The sequence below is a fragment of the Camelus ferus genome, chromosome 6, assembly GCF_009834535.1.
Source record: "Camelus ferus isolate YT-003-E chromosome 6, BCGSAC_Cfer_1.0, whole genome shotgun sequence".
Lineage (NCBI taxonomy): Eukaryota > Metazoa > Chordata > Mammalia > Artiodactyla > Camelidae > Camelus > Camelus ferus.
This window is the reverse complement of record NC_045701.1, coordinates 71764025-71784811: the sequence shown is the minus strand read 5'-3', so window position 1 is coordinate 71784811 and position 20787 is coordinate 71764025. Positions and strand designations below refer to the sequence as shown.

The window sequence follows — 20787 nt, the reverse complement described above, 5'->3', positions numbered from 1 at the left end:
TGTGAGGAGAGGGGCCTTCAGTTCCCTGTTGCTATGGTTTCCTGAAATAGCCTCATCTCCCAGGAGAATACCCAGCCCTCCCCCTCTGCTCCCCGTGGACTGCCTGGGGCTAGGATAGGAGTAGGGCTCCGGAATGCATCCTGGGCCCCTGGGGGCAGAGCTGGCTGTGTGAGGGAGAAGGGGTCATTTACAGCCAGTGGGAAAGATCTCCAGGTTAGGATTAACAAGAGTGGAGTGGCTTCAACAAGCTGAGGGTGACAGTCTGGGACCCCAGAAGTTTTATGACTGCAGGGGCTGCAAAGTGTCCTGTTGGCTGGTTTGGGGCTCTGCTCACCTTTGGTCAGGTCCCTCCCCCAGCTGCCCAGCTGACCCTGGTGAGTGGGGTGGCTCCAGCCCCAGCACCCAGAGGGAAGGAGACAAGGCTTAATACTGTGGTTTCTGCCCAGCCCACACAACTGGAGCTGGGGAGACTTTATTCATGTCAAGGAAAAAGTGAGAACAGGAATGAGACGAAGTGTCAAAGTGAAAGGGGAGGGGCAATATTGATATGAGAAGAGGAAGAATAAAGTCCAGTCAACAGGCAGCCCAACACAAACGCTTGAGGGAGGGGGCCGTCCACCATCACCAGGCCCCCAGGCCAAGCACACCCGATTTCTTCTCTTGTCAGACTTAAAGAAAAGGGTTAACTTGGGACTCCGGAGCACCGAGATGGGGCGGGGGGGGGGGGGCAGTCAATACTGATGGACTCGCAGCTAGCACTGCTGCAGCCCTCCCCTCCCAACACTCCTCCAAGGACCTCCACGCCCTCCACACCAGTGTCTCAGTGGAGTAAGGGAAGTGGGGATTTCAGCACAGCCGGGCTCTGGCACAAAGAACATGGTCAACATGCCAGGTCCAGCCTGCACCCCCTGTACTCCAAGGCCGTGGGGTGGGCCTGCGATGCTGCTGCAGCTAAGCCAGAAACAACCCATGCAGGAGACCCAGGCCCACATGGGCCTCTGGGCACACCATTGGCCAGAATTAGACCCTGTCCCAGAGCCAGGAAGTCAAGTCCATGCTGGAAGGGGTGTAGGGCATGAGATGACCAAGAGGGCCAGAAACCAGACATGGCCAACCTCCAGGCTTTCTGCTTCTCAGAACCCTGGCCCAAGGCTTCATCACTGCACCTGGGGGGCTGAGAGCCGCTGCTCTCCTGACTTCGCCATGCCCAGGAAGGATGGGGTGGCTGCCAGGATGGGAGAGGGGAATAGGACTGTGTTGAGGCCATGGGACGGAGAGGACTGGCAGGTAGGTGAGTGGGAAGGCTCTCAACCCAGTTTCCCAGTGTTCTGACCCAGCATCCAGCACAGAGCACAGGCAGCCAGGCTTTGGGGAGCAATCACCCCCATGCTGACCCACCTTCATCAAGCAGCTTTCTCTGACCTCCCCTTGACCTGTCCTCAGCCAGCAGCCCCTACCCCTGGGGATAGAGGGGCCCATGCTGAGTGTTGGAAGGCAGTCCCGAGTCAGGAGGAGCTGGGCTCGGTTCCTCACAGGAAGTGAGATGAGGTGATACTGAGGATGGTGACTAAGGCCCCAAAGTCCCTGCCTCTGCCTCCCCAGAAGCTCCGCAGCCAGGCCAGCCCCAGGGAGCAGAGCCTGTGTAAACATGCCCAGGAGGGGAGGAGGGGTTGCTACATATAAGAAAGTTAAAAATAAATTAAAAAGCACCTGTATCCTGTGGGTCTCCACAGGCCCGAGGTCTCGGCTAGGAAGAGGGGAGTGCTAGGGGGTTATCAGGTGGGGTGGTCAGCTCCCTCTCTCACTAACAGCAGTCAGGGTTGGGGTCCTCCTCCCCAGAGGGCTCAGGAAGGAGCTGGTGGGTCAGAGCGTCCTGCTAGGCTCCTGTCCCAGGAGCAGCTTCCGCACACCTCCCTGACCCCAGCTCCCGCTCACATCTTACCCTCAAGCCCTGTGGTCCACAGGGGCATCTGGGGCACCTGCTGATGAGCGGTCTGCACGAGGCACCCACATCCAGACGCACAAAAGGCCTCATTTTCAGCCTCACGCCTCCCAAATGGATCCATCTCTGCCTCAGGTGAATGTGGGAACATGAGGACTTATCACCCCTCTCCCTGAAAACTGGGATGGGATGGGATGGTGAGTTAGGACTCACAATGGCCCTGGGATTGGTCTGGCCAGGGTGTAGCCTAGGGGGCAGGTTAGGCACCTCCCCAGGGCCCAGTGACCCATGAGAAATCCAAGGGACTGACCAGCTGGCTTCTCTGCTGGTCCTGGCTCTGGGCCAAGAACTGCTGGTTTGAAGAGCTGCCAGCCCTGGTGCTGTCACTGACAGGCATTCACATCAGTAAACGCATCCTGTCTCCCTCCCTCCCTCTTTCTTTGCTTCTCAGGCACCATCCATCTCATCTCTCTGGCAGGCTGAGAACTGCATTATTTCTACTCCACTCCACCCCTTCTGGTGACACAGCAACCACAGGAGTTCCTGGTGCATCTCTGGCCTGCAGGGAGAGTGAGGATGGACGTGGGGCCACCGCCCGCTCTGGGAGCAGCCTCCACAGCGAGGCCCCTGCCCTGGCCCAGCCTATTCTGTGAAGCCTAGAACTTTCATACCTCCCACCTCAAAGTATCTCAAAGTGGACTTCTCCCTAGCACAAGCTCTCCTACTTTAGAAGTTACAAACTACCATTCTTTTTCATGTTGGGTTTTAAAATTTTCTGAACTGATTGCCAACATTTAAAAATTAGCAAGTATCACATAGAAATTCAGAGTTCTGGCCTCTGAAAAAAAAAAAAATAGAGACATTCTGGCAACACAGGGCCTGCACTCTGAGAAGAGCTGAGCCGCAGTGGCTACTTTAATGGGGTATGTATGTCTTCTTTAATTTGCCACAGTCCCCACCCAGCCCTGCAGCCCTCATTTAAATCACCTGCCTGGCCCTGGAGGCATCTGAGTTTACAACTCTGGCTCTGATCCTCCCCTTCCCAGGCCCTCAGCCCCTCTGCAGCCTTACTGACAGCTGCCCTTGGATGAATCATAATCATAACCTCTCAGTATTAAGAAACCACAACAGTCATCTCATCCAGCTATCCTACTATAACCTGAATCCTCTCTCTAGCTTCCTGACAAGCAGCCATCTAGCCTCTGCTTGAATACCTCCAGCAATGGGGAACTCACTACTCCCCAAGGCAGTCTGATTCTAAACTCTCCCCCACGTCCTTTTCTCACGTACACACCCTAGTTCTCCGGCTCTGTCTCTCCTCAGTGGCCATACTGCCCCCTTGCCTCCACCTCCTCGTTGCTTGAGCTTCCAGCACCTTCCCCCAGTGCTGCCAATCTCTCTCCACCTCTCACTTGCCCGCCAGGTATCCTATGCCAGCCAGGCAGGCTGTGTAGACTCCAGCTGTTCAGGCTTCTTCCCTTGTGAGCTGCCATGTACAACGGCTGTTCATCACTAGGCCCACTGCACCTAAGCAGGCTGCTAAACGAGGCGGGTGGGCCCGGGGCAAGGCATCCTCGTCTGGTCCTCATTTCCCCAGCAAGGGCTGAATAACAGGGAGGGGTAAGCAGCAGCGGCCACCCCAGGGACTGCTGGGGGGAGGGACAGACCCAGGCCTGAATGTCTCACTCCTTTCCCAGCTGTGGCTCCTGCTTAATCCCCAGTCCTGCTGAGCCCAGTGCACGTCTGGGTCCTTGGCAAAGCCCAGCCCCTCTGCAGGCAGGTCCTAGCCTGAGCATCAGACAGAGCTGGGCTGAGTAAGGAGACCAGGAAGGGGCCCAGGAACTTCCCCCAGGGAGTCTCTCCTGGGCTCTCCTACAGCCGGGCCCAGCACGGGCCCTGCCACTAGGTAGTGTCGGCCCACAAAGCGCTGTCTGTGGGGCCACAAGGGCATGAGGGCCCTCCTGGGCCACAGGCTCTGGCTCCTGGGATAGATGCGGCCTGTGCGACACTTCTGATACGGATGACACAGACCTTTCCCAGGACGGCTCCTACCCTGCTTCCCTTTCCCTGGGTCAAGATTCTGACAGGGCAGGCAGGACTGGAGAAACACCGACAGCCCTCTCCCTGTCCTGCCACAGGCCCAATGGGGCTGGGAGGGTCCCCATAGATAGGATGGACCCAAATCTCAGAGAGCCCTCAGGGGCAGGGCTACCAGCAGAGCCAGCAACCCCTCCTCACCCAGCCCTGTGGCACTCTGATCTAAGAATTAGCCTTCCAGCCATTGGCAGATCCATTAGTTTTAACTTTTTCCCAAATACCTTAGATTTTAGTTGTTGAGTTAAAAACTCAGAATTAAACTCTTAACTGCCTCTGGGTCCAAAGTTAGGTGGCATGGCCCAGTGGGAGGGGCAGCAATTGGGGTGGCTGAGCTGGGATAGGCTCTTGGTGCTGCCCCTCGCCCTGCCCTGTCATCAGCCCCGCCTTCCCCAGGTGCCGGGCTGGCTCTGGCGGGTGGATCTTGGCCCCTAGAAGTGGGCGAGACTGGGGCACTGCCCCCTGCCTCACACCCGGATCTGGTACCCATTGAGGTCTGGCATGGCTTTGGGCTCCGAAGGCTTCTTCTCACCGGAAGGCCTGCAGGGAGGGGAGAGCAGAGGAGGGAGAAGGCGTGAGTAGCCTGGCAGGGAGGTGGGGGAGGAGGGAGCAAGTGGAGGCTGCCCCTGCTGTCCCAAATGCAGCAGTAGAGTCCCTGTGGAATGTGTTTTTGGAAGCCCTGACTTGTCTGTACCGTCCTGAGTGTGGTCCCTGCACTCTCTTCCAGGCTACTGCTCTTCACTGAGGTCAGCAATTCGGGCTCCAGTTAAGTAATGAAGTAATAGCTTAATGTGTAAATCTCTGTGAGGGGAATCTGTCCTCTACAAAAGCCTCCTAGGTCAAAGTGAAGGGTTCTGGATATTGGAGGCTGGCTTGGTGCCCCTTTATCACACCAAAGAGGTGCCTCCAGAATGACAATGGCATTTAAAGCAAGAGGCAGACTGACAAGTAGGAGTCAAATCAGCGGAGCAGCCTGGTATTTTAATGGGATGTTTCTGCCGTCTAGATACAGACAAAAACCAGGCTCGCATGGGCAAAAGTTATGTTCAAAGCCGCCATCTGACGTTAAATCTTTTCCAATGATACTCCTGGGAGAACTCACCATCTGGCAGGGCCCCACCCCTTCCACCCTCCCTCCTACAGAGCCCATCCTGCTGCTGGCCTCAGACCTTCCCTGTGGGTCTCGGCACCAGGGCCCCACACAGGGTAACCAGTAGGCGAGGCAGTAACATTTTCTCAGAGGTTATGGGACTGTGTTGGTGCCAGGGGTATCAAACCCACCGACCCAAGTCACTTCCCGCCAGCAGGAGCCAAAAAGAGAAGGGTGGGAATGAGAAGAGCAGGAGAAGAAACAGGGGACCAAGAAGATGATAGGGAAGGATAAAGCCTTTTTCTGCACCACCCTCCACAAGACCATCCCTCACCGCCTTTCGCTGCGGCTGTTCCTGCGGTGGGGGCTGGACTGGCCCCGCTGTGGGGAGGACACATCCTTCTTCCGGTCCTTGGTGGGAGAGGGAGGGCCGGTCCCTTTGCCAATCTTGTGGGGAGGAAGAAACAGACTCATTCCAGGATTGTCCCAGAGCCAGTCTGGCCCTGTGGGAGCCACAAGCCCCGAGGCGGCCCTAGCAGGGCCCAGGAAACCTCATGCCAGGCTCTGCCTGGGTCTTCCCAAACCTGCTTCCCAGGCACTAGAGCTGTCAGGGTAGGGGTCCCACAGCAGGGCTGCCCAATCCCTGTTGGCCCCTGAAATAGCATGAATGTGGGAGGAAGTTACTAAGGGTTCATGAGAGCCCTCGGGAAAAGGGCCATATACCCATGCCAGGTAGATGTGCCAGCTGGGAAGCAGCCCATGCCTGAGCTTTGGGCTTGGAGCCTACTAGCCCCAAGGGTGACACCGGTTATCTTGAGCCAATCAGAAGCTCAGACTAGTAGCTACATCTCTGATTCAGAAAAAAAAGAAAGTTAATTTATGTGGCATAGTCTGATCTGAATTTTGAAAACCTGGGGTACATCATGGGGGCACGAGGGGGACAAATAACATGGAAAGTCTTTAGCACCAAGTAGATTGGGAACCACAGCATTAAAAACTAGGTGATATTGGCTCCAACTCTAGATCCGACCTGCTCCCCTGAAGACACAGTAATGCTCCAGCAGAGAGTCAGGTTACTGGACAGCCAGTGATCCATAGAGGAGGGACAGGGGAGGACCTGCTAAGTGGTAGGGTCAGCTGCAGCCTACTTCCTCCCTAGGGAAGGCACAAGATCTTGGCCTCGGGGCTGTCTGGGTGGCACAGCCCTAGCTCTGCCACATCCCCCCTGGGACACCTGAAAGCACCCATGACATGCCTGGATTCTCCACCAGAGACTGAGCCCCAGTCCCATCTGCCTCTCACCACCTGCAAGCAAGTCTCTGGGCCGCACCTCAGTTTCCCACCCTGAAATGGGAGCACCCACCACCTTCCTGCTGGCCTCCCGGGATCACTGGGGAGAAGCAGTGGACGTGAAAGCACCAGTCATGGCTGTGGCCCCAGACTGCCTGGAGGAGCAGAGCACAGGGCAGCAGTGACTGAGCAATGGGGTGGGCTGAACACCCAGGAGGGGCCAGCAGGCCCCCGGGGAGGCATCCCCAGTCCAGGGAGACCCAGGGAGAGGATAAGAGTTTGCCCACTGGGGGCAAACTCCTCAGCAGCTCAGCCCAAGTACTCTGGGTATTAACAGTCCCTCCCCTTCTCCAAGATGCCTGCTCCATGGGAGTGGGAAAGTGGGGGAAGGAACCACCACCTCCTTGTCTCCTCACAGTCTGACCTTCTTCCTTTTTCTGACATCCTCCTAGTCCGTTACTGGGGCTAGGGGTCAAGAGTCAGTATACAAAGGGGTGAATGAAGCTGCTCCCCACCCCCCCTACTACCATTCCCTCCAGCCTTCACTCAAGGCCCCCTCCACCTGGAATGTGACACCCCTGCCCTTCTCTAGGTGTCCAAGACCCGCTCTCCACCCAAATCCTGCTCCCTTGCTGCCCCTGCGGGAGCCTTCCCTGGCCTGCCCACTTCAGGGGTCTGTGTCCACAGTAAGGACCTTTGGGCAAAGCTGGGACACTGTAGAAACTTCACACCCTCACCTCCCTTGCTCCTCGAACCACCTCGGCTTGGGGGCGGGGCGCGAGATAGGGGAAGGTAGGGAGGGGCCTTCGCTGTAGGAGCGACCCCCTAGGAAGCGGCAGCCCTTCCACCTTTACCCTGGCCTGGGCCCAGGGTCCTGGATGACGTGCGCGTGCACAGGGCTGCCAGGCACGGACCTTAAGCCGCATGTCGCGGGCGTGGCGCTCCAGCTCCTTGCGGAAGTCCTCCCGGCCCAGCTTCTCCACGTCCAGAACGGAGTGCTTCCACTCGATCTGCTCCACGCTGTGCGGGTCGTGGGACACGCACTGGCCCAGCTTCACCTTCTTCAGCACGTGCCAGCAGCGGCCGTAGGCGGCCTCGTAGTCCAGCACGAGCTCGCTGAGTGTGCGGAAGGCCGGCGGCTTGTACATCAGGTCCTCGCGCCGGCTCATGCCCAGAGCCCCGTAGCGGCCCCCTAAGTTCACCCCCAGCACGATGTGGCGGAAGTAGTTCCCTGAGAAGTAGGTCTTGAAGCTGATGGGGAAGCGTTCCAGGGTGGGCATGCTGTTGGTGAGGTAACTGACCACGTGGCCCAGGCTAAGGAAACAGCCAGGGAGAGGCACAGGGGCCCCGCGCACAGCGGCGGGATGCAGAGGTCCCCACCCGGGAGAGGCTGCGGGAGGAGCCCCAGACCCCCGCTCCTGAGTGCAGACGACAAGCCTTGCTCATCCCCACACCCTGTCGTCTGGGCTGGGCCTGGCACACAGTAGGTGCTCCATAAACTCAATCTCTATGGCTGCTGCTATGATGTCAAGCAGGGCTCACCAAATAGCAACACTAAGAGTGAGCCCTGTACTCCAAACGCAGGGCCTCCCAGACGCCTTGTAGCTGAAGGGGGGATGAGAGAGGGCCTCTCTCTGCCGGTCAGCCTGTCTCCCTCCCTCTCTCCCTTCCCCGTCCTGTCAGTCACACAAGCCTCTCCTCGCCCCTACTTCCCTCTCAGACGTCGTCTTTCTCTCTCACGCACACATTTCCTCACAGACGCACCCACAAGCCTGTTCTCTCACCACTCCACCTGCCACGTGCATACCCGCTGCCCGCTGCTCTTCAAACAAAACCAAAGGCACTCCTACAGCCCGCTCCAACCTCTCGTCCTGCTCACCCCACTTGCTCAGTCTCTCCATCCAGCTGGATTTCCACGGAGAACCTTTTACACCAGCTCCTCCTTTTGGCTGTTCCCCGCCCGCCTTGGCGGCTCCTCCTCACACCTCAGGCTTAGCGGCACTGCCGGCCTCCCTTTCTAAAGCAAGTCTGCTCTACTTGTTTCCCCCACGGCACACTCAGCACAATCTGTGATTATTTTACTTCTTGGTTTACTTGCTTAATTTTTGTCTCCTCGGCTACAATGTAATCTTCTGACAACAGGGACGCTGTCTGTCACATTCTTTGCTGTATCTCTGGGGCCCAGCCCAGAGGCGGGTATGTAACAGTCACTCAAGTAGAATGAGATGAACGGGATGAAAGCTTGGAGACCATGTAGACACTGCACCCAGTGGCCTCCATGTACCCACTCAGTCAACCGTCCTAACAAACTTGTGGGATGGGATTACCATCCGGCCCTTCTGCAGAGGAGGACCCTGAGGCTCAGAGATGTTAAGGAGCTTGCTTGGGCTCACACAGTGAGTATGTGGCAGAGCTAGGAGTAAGGTCCAGGATGGCCTGACCCCGAAGTCTGTGCTCTCAGTCACTGTGATGCTTACTGAGCCCAACTCTTGCCAAGTGAGTGACCAAGGGCACAGGAGCAGGGTGCAGTGAGGAGGAGACGTGGGGAAAAACTCAGCTCCCGCCACGTGTGCAGGAGGGAGCTGTGGCGGTTCTGTGGGGACACTGGGGACAGGTCCCCTGCCCAGATGGGGGCTGCTCTGTTTTCTTCCTACCCACAAGCCACCAGATAACCTGTGAAAAGCCTCTGGGACCACGTGATCTGGAGTAGCTTCTCTGTGTGCTCTGTGGGGAGGGGAGCAGAGTCTCCCTCCCAGAGTGGGGTGGGAACCTCCACTTTGGTTTATGGTCCTGAAGGAGAAGCGAATGTGGGGTCGTGAACGAGGCACTGGGAGCAGCCTGGAATTCTATGGCTGGCATTGTGTCCCAGCAAAGAACCCTTTGAACAGGGCAATGCTCGTGGGGCTCTTTGGTCAGCAAAGGACTGCCACAGTGGGGTTAGTTCTCAGGACTCCTTAGGGAGGGAGACTGGAGTGGGGGAGGCCTGCAGTCTCTTTGTATAATTTAAGGCAGGTATGTTTATGGGTGGTGGGGAGTGCTCCCCTTGGATCACAGTCCTCCTCAGAGAAGCTGTGCTCCTCACCTTGACTGTCATCTCCCCGACCTGTCCTGGAGAGAGGTCTCCTCCTTGTTCCATTAGGCACCTGCCGCCTTGCCCTGCTCTGCACGGAGGTAGCAGATAGAATATTTAAAAGCCTTGGTAGGTATAGGAAGGGTGGTGATGGGAGGGGTGGGCAGAGATGAATGAGATTGGCTTTGAATTGGTAAAACTGAGTAATGGACAAAGGGGTTAGTCTATGCTTGTACAACGTTAAAACTTTCCATAACAAAACAAAACAATAAAGGGTAGGACTAAGGCAGGGACCACTTACGACACAGAACAAGCCATCAATACCTGTCTCCCTACCTCGCTCTGACTGGGACCATTGGGGGCCCCTCTTCCAGGGGACTTGTCTGTCCCACCTAACTCCTCTGATGACCCAGCTGTAGGTCCCAGTTTGGCCCTTTTGGTAGAGGTGACTGAGAAACTCTGTTGGTTTCTTTTTAAAAGGCACTTCTGTTTCAAAGATCCCATCCATCTTCTCCACTAATCAGCATGTCCTGGAAATGCCAACACTTGGGCACCCACCTGCTTCTCCCAGACTCTCTGGTTCTTGGAAATAGCACAACAGCTTTTATGAGACAATATGCCCTGATTGGGGGTTTAGAGAACAGGGTCACTGTGTCCACATGACTCAGAAGAGCTGCCTAGTAAGCCTCAGAAGTTAGTAACTGAGGTGTGGGGAACTGAGCCCCACTCAGTGTCCTGCACTTTGGAGCCAAGTTCATGACTGCTGGGAGAGAGCTGGAAACGCCCAGGAGCTCACTCAGCCCTCCCCTTCCAGAGGAGGAAGCTGAGCACGTGCAGCCTCCCCTCCCAGGCCCCTCAGAGAGGAAGGATACATTCCCAGGATGACGGCTTCCAGGCATTTGATTGGCAGAGCCTCTTTGGTCATTTCCTTGGCCAGGTCCATCAGCCTGGGGGGAAGGGAGAAGAGTCATGAGGAGCCTCCAGCCCTTTCTGGTGGAGGAGTATCAGGTGGTGGACTAGAAATGCTGGATGGACAAAGACTCCCCTCCCTTCCAAGCTGCCTCAGCTGGCCCAGCACCTCCCTCTCCTCCCTGCACATCCTTCTTGAGCCTAAGCAGGGGGTGGTGAGAAAAGAGACAGCCGCTAAAGATAAGGAAGGAGGCCCCTTATCCCATCCTTCCCCTCCTTCCACCTCCCCTTCCTCTCAGGCTCCTGCTCCAAAGACCTCTGGAGGGGAGGATGAATTGGGGGCATGCAGTGGTAGAAAGGTCTTTGACAGTCACTGGGCTGGGGGCCTTCTGTGAAGATGGTGTTGCGGGGGCTGGTGGGAAAGCATGTCAAGGATGCTGGGGACCTTGGCATTGATCTTGTCCCTTCTGGAGCACAGTGGACACCCCTGACCCAACCATGACTTCTCCCAAGAGCTTGTAATTGACTGCAACTGCTCCCCCGCAGCTGGCCAGTTGCCCAGGGCCTGGACATGGGATCTCAGGCAGTTAGCTGCCTGGTGACTCCCCCGGTCTGCTCTTGAACTTGGAATTCAGGCCACTTTAAGACAGCCTGTCCCTGAAGCGTGGTTCCTCTCTCCTCACTGAATGCTGTCCCCTTGGGCCTGGGAATGCAGCCTGGCTGCTGGCTTTGCCTGGAAGGGTGCTGAACTCCTCCATGAGGCTGGAGCTGAGCCCCCACACACAGCAGCCACCGGACAACAAGAACAAAGTTTTGGGGCTGGGGAGGCTGCATCCACCCGGGGGCCTGGAGAGGGGGGTAATTAAGTAACTTAGCTAATAAACCATTTAAAAGCATTTTCACAAGAAAGTGAACATGAACAGATTATATGTGGAGCAAGATGTAAAATTCACATTAACTTTAAAAGCACAGGGTTTTAAGCCTCTGGACAGCTTTGGGCTGAGCCCCCAGGCCCAGCTGTAGAATTCACTCTCCACTCTGCTCCTCCCTTGGGGCTTTTCTGGGGCAAATCTAGCCAGGGGTCTACACTTGGTGGGTAGAATGGGAAGTGAGAGATACAGTGTTCTCCCCAGTGGGGTCCCTGTTGCTCAGATACTGGCCTTGTACTAAATGAGAAGAAGAGAGTCCAGTAAGAGAAATGGGCTGACACAAACGTCCCTGCCACAGGGACTGCACAGGCAGCTCCAGGGGTCGGAGAGAAGGGGGAGGGCTCTCCTTCAAGGCCCACCTCTCATTAAAAAGAAAAAGGTGAGGCTCACACACAGACATCTACCTGGGTCTGACCTCTGTCCTCACCAAGGCAGCTACTGGGCTGCCATCACCCACCCAGCTCAGCATGGATGTCAGGTTTCCTCTTCCTCAAGGGGGTCCTGGCTGCTTATCTTGGCCAGAGTTCCCTCTTTATGGCATCCTGAGGGGGGCCCCATGGTGGTACTTGCCCAGCCAGTGGGCCCCCCTGAGAGGGGTCCCTTCCTGCTTCCTTCCACCCAAAGGTTCCTGAGGGGCTCCAACCCTGCCAGGCACTGTTACCTCGGTCCAGAGGGACTGGGCGTTCCCCACACTTACCCTGTCAGAGGTCTGCTCTTCTTAATTTCAAAGAACTGTGTCCCTGTGTGATTGTACCTGCGGGTGCCGGTTAAGGGCTTCCTGGCTTGATGTGGGAAAGGTGTGTCCCTCTTTCCCTATCCAGACCCTGGGGGCCCAGCACTCCCAGGGGTGCAGGCTGGGTAAAGACCCCATAATAGGCTTCTGCAAGGCACCATGGAGGATGCTCAGGACCTGACCATCTGAGGGGAGAGGAGGGCACAGCACGCTGCCTCTCCTTCCTCTGCATGGCACCTGTCATCTCTCCCACCCTTGCTCTCCCCTGGCCTCCCCTCCTAGGAAGGGAGCTGTCGAGCAAGCAGCCAGGCCAGCCAGGGCCGGGAAACGGGCTGAGCCGTGGACAGCTCTCTGCCGCACTTTGGATTCCAACTGGTGAGAAGCAGCACAAACTGAGAGAAGGCTGGGGTGGGATTCCAGCACAGCTACATTGCTGGGTGCCACTCCTGAGCCAACCATCTCCCTCTCAGGGCCACAACTCCCCCCACCTGCCAGGTTCCCCAGCAAAGGAAGGGCTGGACCTGATTTTCAGTAACCAGCCAGCCTGGCTTTTCTCCTGCTCAGGACCCATGCCTGGTCCTTCCATCTCTGGCCACATCTGCAGGTAGAAGGGCTTGGAGGGGTGGGGAGCCCAGGACTCACAGAAGGTGGAGGGACCCAGAGCAGGGACACCAGGGAACCCTGGGCTCAAGGGAGTCCAGCTCTTTCCATCCTGGGCAACTGGCCTCTTGCCAGGGAAGAAAAAGGTGAACTGGGAGAATTTTCCAAGCTGTGGAAGTTACCTCCTGGAATGTAACATACTTTTTCTCCTCCATCTCCCCCTACTCCATCCCTAACACACACCCCTTTAAAACCAGCTTTTAAACAGCCCCAGTGGAGCTTCCCCTCACTCCCTCTGTGGGGGCTGGATGGTCAGCAGAGGAGGTCTGGGCTGGTGGACCTAGACTAGGCTTCCACCAGCAGGTCGCTCAGGAGACATCTACCCCATGACACGGAGTGGGACGAAGTGGTGGCAGAGAGGCCTGTGTGGGTCTGGCGTTCATCAGACAAAATCCCTCTGATCCCTGGGTGGACACGGGCTGTGCTCACATGACTCCGGGGCGCAGAGATGTCACGTGAATGGCACCCCCGGAGTTGTGGAATTGGGCTGCTCTGCTGAGACCTCTCTAACCCCGTCTGTAAACAAGCCCCACTAGGCCTTGGGACCAGCACAGCGGCCAGACGGTGGCCATGACCCTGACCAGGGAGGATACTGCAGCTCCCTGATGTAGCGCTGCACAGCTTCCAGGCGCTCAGGGACCGGCGTAGAGGGCTGGAACGTAGGCACACTCGGTATGGGAATCTGGGGATGGAGAAAGAGCTCTGGTCACAAGAGGGAGGCTCACCTGGAGCTTCCAGCACACTAGACACCCAGATTAGCCCCCAGAGAAGCCATATGCCCTGGTGGGCCTCCCCCTTCCTTCCTATGCTGAGCTTCTCTGCTCAGAGGCTCCCGTCAGGCCCCGACCATGGCTATTCCTCTCCCTCCAGGCACTTGATAGCATTTCTAATTTGGAGCTTATGTTGATGTTCCAATTTTATGCTTCTTTAATAATTTTAGAAAAACAGAGGTTGACTGACTGACTTTTTGAATTTTAAATATTCACTAACTTCAAGACTTAATAAGAATGTCAATATTGGGGTTAAGTTCACTTGGGTTTGGGGTTCACTATTGTTCAAGTGCTGGATCAAAACTGGTTTACCCGGTGTCCCTGCCCTGGGCTGGGCTGGGAAGCACTCCCATGAAGGGTGAATACACCCTCAGCAGAAGGTGTCACCCCCCAACTCCATCCCTGTATTGCAGCACACAGACCAGGCCTGCCAGCTCCAATCTGAACTGTTCAGAAGTTCAGGAAGGACATGGCTGGGGACTGATCTTGTTGTGGATCTACCTGCTGTGAGCTAGCCACTCTGGAGGGGTTTCATGGAGGCACAGGAGTCCCAGTTTCCCTTCCACACCTCCCGGTCCTGCCAGCTCCCCACCTGTAATTAATCAGCACAGGTACCCAGGGAACTGCTTAGTCCCCCTCACCAGAAGAGACCTTCCAGATTCCTGCCCAGAAAGGGGAGAGGTAGGGTGTCGGGCAGGTACCTCCTAACGGCTGGGAGCCGCCAGGCCTGGGCTGCCCAGATGCTGTGAGTCAGGTTAGGAGTGACAGACCCCTGGGGCTGTCCCTCAGCAACCAAGCAGTTGTTAGGAAAGTGGCCACCACCAGGTGTGTGCCCCTAGGCCACTGTCTGCAGCCAGGGGAGCCCAAAGGCTGGCAATTTTGCTACAACAAGGCAGTGAGGCCCAAGGAAGCAAAGGAAGCATCGGCTGGTCCTCTGGGGCTACAGAACAGACTTCGTTGAGAAGAACAAGATTTCCAAGGCCTACCCCTCTGGGATCCCATTTGGCTACCAGTCCTTTCAGCTGTGAGCTGGCTTCCCACTCCTCACACGGAGAGGTCCCATTCTCTTACCCTCAGGGCTCTGTCCAGCCGCCTAGCCCACGTGGAGCCCACCTAGCAGGCAAGGGCTGCTGAGAGTCTCAATCTGCACAGGTAGGGAAGGGAAGGGGCAAAGCAGGACCCATGGGTAGGGCTGGGTAGGGGTGGCTCTCCCTGTGGTGCGGTGAAGACACAGCCTTTTAAAAGATGTGGCCGCAGTGGCTGGGGCTTTGACATGAAGGGAAGTGACACACCAGCGATCACTGCACGGTGCGATGCCACTGATGGCAGGTGGACACCTAATCACTGCAAAGGGCCCAGGAACAGAGCGAAGGCCTGGTCCAGGGGACAGCTCTGCATGAACTTCCTCTCCCCCCTTGACGGTCCCCTCCTTCCTGTCTGGGCAGTCCCAAGCTGCTGACACCTCAGTCTGGAAGAAGCCACTTCCCCTTTCACTCCAGCCCCTGCTGCCCACACTGTAGCACCGCTTAATCAGCGGGGCGGATAAAAGTCCCGATGGGGGCTTTCCCTCTTCCTGCCTGACCATCCTGTGCCAGATGGGCTCCAGAACTCTCTGAGGGCCTGGCCTGGCCTCCCAGGTCAAGGATATGGGGTCAGAGAGGAATCAGAGGAATTACTTCACAGTTCACCATGAACAGTGTGGCATCTGACCTCTTTAGGTGGAAGGTTTCTGGGAAGCAGGTGGGTCATCCCCACTTCTCGTGGGCATCCAGTGACTTCTAGGAGCTTGGTAGAGACTGTAAGTATACCCTCCCCTGAGATACTCCAAACAAGGGGGTGCTGCAGCCCAAGAGTCCTTCCCCTAAGCTCACAGGAGCCAGCCCTGGGTCAGGGCCCAGTGATACCCATGAGGGCATCACCCACCATCCAGACAGAGGACCCAACTGGAGCTCTGTGAGAACTAAACGGCTCCCCAAAGAGTTAAAAAAAAAAAGATCTGGGATTCACAAGCAGGTACTTAAAGACCACCATGGCTGAGGCTTAGCTGGAAGGCGCTGTCCACTGGCTCAGAGACTCATGCCAACTCATGTTAACCATCACCGACAGCAATGACACCTTTCTCCTGAACATTCGCACAAGTGTACACTCATTCACTAAAAACAAATAAGCAAGATTCTGTACCTCCAAATGACCAGGCCCACTGGAAGACTGGCAGCCTGGATTTGCCCCCGGACCCGCATCCCAAACCAGGAGCCAAGAAATGCTCCCTCACTGTTGAGGGGCGGGGTTGAGTGGGGGTGAGTGATATTGGCCCAGATCAATTCAGGGATGACCTCGCCTCTGCTACCAAGGCCAAGGGTTACCCTTGCTCCAGGAACCTCCAAAAGCCCTGAGTTCTATCAAGACATTCTCCCTGGTGGAGTCCATTTCAGTCTAGAACAAAAAAAAAGGCGGCTTAGGGGAGGTGGAACAGCCCACAGCTGAATGTGCAGATAAGAAGCAAGATAGCCTAGAGGCTCGTGGAGCTGGTTCTAGAACCAGCCCATCACTATCTACATCCCAGTCCTGCCATTTACTGTCTGGCAGCAAGATCCTTAACGTCTCTAGGCCTCAGACGCCTCCCCTGTAAATGGGTGCCATAACAGAACCATCCTCAGAGCCCAGATGAGACACTGCATGTCGGGGTTGCAGGACAGGGACTGGCCCGCAGCAGAGACTCGGTTCCCGCCCACTATCACTGTCATTCCGACGTGTGCCAAAGACCCTGGTCAGCACCTGCTGACCCCGGCAATGCCTTTTTTGAGGAGATGTCCAAATTCACAACCTGCAGGCGCTCAATGGCCAGAGTCACAGTCAGAGGACCTGGGGTAGCTGGGTCTGGATGACTGGGAGCTTGAAACATCAAGGACAAACTGCTCCTGGATCTGGAATCCTTTTAGAAAGCGCTGCCCTTTAACATACTGATACCATCCTTTTAAAGGATGTTTCCCCAAAGCATCCACCGGGTGGTCTGCTGCACCCTCAACTCCCTGCTCCATCGGCTGGGTACGTATCACACGCTCACCTGTGTCACACGCTTTCCTTCATCGATTCCTCCCAATAAGCCCTCGGAAGTGCGTGTCACTCTCATGTCCATCTTACATTCTATAGCTGAGGAGACTGAGGCACAGGAGGCTGCACACATTCCTCGCACAAGGGGTGAAGGGAGCACTAGGATTTGAACCTGGTGGATCTGATGTTTTATCACACTACACTGCGGGGGTCCCAGACTCAACCACCTGCTCGAGCTGCAAAGGTAACATAACAGGGAAGGCAGGCTAAGAGTGGGTGGTGGGGACTGTGGCCATCTGGGGGAGGGGAACCAGCCCTCAGCTCCGGCTGCCTGCTGCCATGTGGGATCCTGGATTCTCTGTTCTCAGATCATCTCATCTTCTGAAAAGATGCCAACAATCTGGATCTTTATGTGAAATCTCCCAATTTTAAATTCTGGCTCATGTGGTCTTTTAAAACATTAGGCCATGCCCCAACTCTTGGTCCCACCATAGTGTAACCTCTGCTGAGAACGCCTGTGTCAGCTCCAAGGGCATGGCCACTCAGGGAGAAGCCAGTCCAGTGCTGGGTCCACTCTGCTGGCCTTCTGGGATCCACCCTGATGCCTCCTGGGCTCCTCCACTTTGCCCAGATTCCTTCCTACTCTGGGCCAGGGTGGAGGACACACCCCACCCAGACACATGTGGGTTGTCCACCTGTGGCACTTTTCTGGGGGTTTGAGGAAGGGAAGTTTAAATTTTCCCAGTCCTCTCACAAAATCCCTTCGCATTCCTGCCAGTCACAACACCCCCACAGACAATAGCTTCATTCCTTCATCAGTGTCTTTCCTATACAGGAAGGTTGAAGGTAACAAGACGACATTACAAGACCAGTTGCTCATGAGCTCTTCGATTTTTTTTTCAGTCCCCTGAAGTGGTGACCACTCTGCAGGGAGCCATTCACACTCTCCCACAGCCTGATTTAGACATAAGGACGGCTGGAGAGCCATCTGCTCATCACCATTGTGCTCACGTGGGAGAAGTGTGTGGCTCTGGCTTCACTGGAGCACATGCTGAGTGAGCTCTAGCTCCCTCTTGATGAAGGACATAGAGGTAATGAACATCCAGTAACTAGTACTGGTTTGAGGCTGTATCATTTCTTATATGCTCTCATTTAATCTTCACTATAATCAACCCCATTTTACAGATGAGAAGACTGTGGCTCAAACAGGTTGAAGGGGCCTGCTTGCGTTCATAGAGCTAGGCCAGAGATAAAGGAGCCAATGTCTATAGCCTTTGATGTAATACTTCCTCCTCCAGGAATTCACCCCTAATAAATAATCAAGAGATGGACCCCCAATTTTCTACTTCAGAATGTTCACCACAGGGTTCACTTTAAGAATAAAGTATTGGAAACAATGCCCAACCATACAGAATTAGCTAAGTAAGTTCTAAGTACAGACAGCGATTATGTAGCCAATCAAAATCAAACCACATTTTATTTCCTCTGAAAACATGAGGCAGTTGCTCGACCTTCAAACTCTGAATTCAGCTTGCCCCAGAAGACAGTATCCGATGGTTATACCAATAACTTGATGAAAACAAAACAAAACAGGCCACCCAACTCCACATCTAATCCACACTAACTGCCGCTCTCCCTGGCCCCTCCTTCTCCCCTGAGCAGGCAGCACTAAGCATTGGGCTCTGACCTCTGTCCAAATGTCTCTTTTTTGGAGATTTCAGGCCTCTGCATTTGGGACAGTACTTCCTGAGTCTTCAGCATAATGCTGAAGAAAAAAAAATCTAGCGTGTCTTCCACATAGCACTACAGGGCATGGAAAGTCTCAAGCACCCTTTCATTCAGCAAATACGTACAAGTGTCTGTTCTGTGCCAGGCACACAGGAGGCCTTGGAAAGACAAAGATGAATAAGACAGCTCAGCCTCCGCGGTGACACAACTGAAGGACAGCCGTCATGGAGGAGTTCCAGCCAAGCACAGAAAATGATTGAACTTTGCCCTTCTCCACAGGCCCTCTTGTAACTGCCCTGAACCTAGTGTCCAGCCCAGCAGAAGAAGACCCAGCTCTGCCACTTACTGGCTGTGGGACCCTGAGTTCCTCCTTGAATTTTCAGCTTTCTTGTCTGCAAAACAGGGCCCCAATTGCACATAATTCACAAGGCTGTTGAAGAATTCAGTGAAATAATACATGAAAATACTTTCTCAGCATCTGAAGCACTGGGCCCTCCTTGGTCATTCATTCTCTCTCTGCCCACAGTCCTCTGGCTTAGCAAACAAGATGTCAAGCCACATTAGTGTACTTGTTAGCTAACCTGCTGCTCTGCTCACAAAACATGGGCATTTTAAAAGAGATGGAGGAGGGCCTTCTGGAAACAGGGCATGTGGACTTCACAGAACAACCTCAATGGCAATTAAGAAAAAGTTCTTTTGCACAGGTACAACCTGTCTGTATTTTAACATCTTACCGTGCCAGTGGTTCCCAATCCCACCAAGGAAAGTGTAGCTTTGCTCTCAAAGCGCCACGGTCACTAAAATCTTAGATGTCCACCCTCCTCAACATATACACACAGACACCCCTCACCTTAGGCAGGTCCGTGGCTCCACGGATCCGCTGAGCCACCTTCTCTCCATCGGGGTGGATCTTGGCCACGTGCTTCCACATCCGTTCCCAGGTGGCCTCGTCCACAGGCAGCCCACCCCGGTTGACAAAGAAGGGGACGCCTCCATCTCGCAGGTCCTCTTCCCCTTCTTCTTCTGGCTCATCATCTCTCTGGGCTGAGGCCCCTTCATTTGTCTCCAAACGCCTGACCCCAGAGGGGACAGCAGTGGTAGTGGGGGCGGCAGCGCTGCTGCCTCCCCCAACTACCTTCTTCCCCCCTGGCATCCCCAAATCCTTGGCAGGGGTGGGAGGATGTATCAGGAGGCAGGAAAAAAAAAGTTGGCTCACAGGAGGTCTCCCACACACCAGCTGCAGAGATAACACATGGTCAAACAGAGCACAAGGCGCCTTTAAGAATCCAGGGCGTGGCTCCCGTACAATAAAATACTACTCAATGAAAAAAAAAATCAATGCCTCGATGTGAAGTGCGAAGTGCGGGGCAGAGGGGGTTCGTTATCCCGGGTGAGTCTTACAAGCCTTGTTCTTTTTGAAAAACAGGATACATAAAATACACCCCTTGGCAGCCTTCACAAAGCACCCCCATTTGACAGAGAGAACAATAACGGACAGCAGTCTGGGCTGGCAGAGGAGAAAAGTCGGAGGGAAACTGAGGCCGGCCAGCTCAGACCTGGGGCCACGAAAGAGTCAAGGCACAAGTGCCCACACCGACTGGGCGCCCTAGGTCCCAGTTTTGGAGAGAAACAAATTTAACTATAAAATACAGCACGCTCACACCTGTGCGCGCTCTGGGTGTGGGGGGTTGGTGGGGGGGGGGGCCGCCGGACCGAGGGCGGCGCGGGGTCGCGATTGCTCCGATGCGACGAGTCCAGGGGCCAAGACTCAGCTGATGGGGTGCGGAAGAGGGGGCGTGCGCCAACGCGCACATTCCACGCCCGCAGCCAACTCCCCGCACAAAGTGGGCTTTGTCTCGGCCCCCCTGTCACTCCGTCCCCGGGAAGCAGCAACGGAGCCCCCAGAAGGGGGAAGGGCTCGGCAGGGAAGCGAAGTGGGGAGCGCCAAGGCCCCGCCGGTCCCCAGCCGGGCGCGTCTCAGCGGGCGGATGGCGGGCACCTGGCACCGAGCTGTGCCAGCCGAGCCATTGTGGGGCGCGGGTCCCGCTCCCGGGACCGGGGCTCAGCGGGGAAGGCTCCGCCGGCGCGAAGGGGCCAGGCTGAGGTCACCGAGCTGCGGGCTGCGGCCACAGGGTCGCCGCCTGGGACTGGCTGCAGCATGGGCGGTGGCGCGGCCGCGGCGGGCGAAGGATGCTCCGCTGCTGTTCGCTCGGGCTCCCGCTGCCCCCGGCTAAGGGTTGGAGTCAGGACCGCGGGGCTGGGAGGGCAAGCTCTTAGGCTCGCGCAGTCACGGCTCGCGGATGAAGCTGGAGGCGAGTGACAAAGCCTCGGTTAACGCGGGGTGCTCTAGTCTCCAGAGAGCAGACCGCCGAGCGCGGGGTCCACGAGCAGGTCGCGGCTCCGTGGCTCCGCGAAGCTCGGGCCCCCGCCGCCCCCGCTGCCTCAGGGCAGCAGTCACCCGCCGGGTCCCTGGCCCGCCCGCCGCCCACCCGACTCGACACGGTCCCGCGCCGCGCATGCG

At 56.1% G+C, this 20787-nt stretch overlaps 1 protein-coding gene across 1 annotated transcript; it reads right to left on the bottom strand.

Moving 5' to 3' along the window:
* Positions 1–427: 427 nt before the first annotated feature.
* VASH1 (vasohibin 1) lies at positions 428–20723 on the bottom strand. The gene is made up of 7 exons (XM_006184451.3): positions 19117–20723; positions 13311–13399; positions 12022–12078; positions 10359–10433; positions 7331–7712; positions 5461–5573; positions 428–4576 (listed from the first exon to the last, which is right to left on the bottom strand). The coding sequence occupies exons 1-7, from the start codon at positions 19417–19419 to the stop codon at positions 4504–4506; spliced, it is 1092 nt and encodes a 363-aa protein (XP_006184513.1). The 5' UTR covers positions 19420–20723; the 3' UTR covers positions 428–4503.
* Positions 20724–20787: the final 64 nt, after the last annotated feature.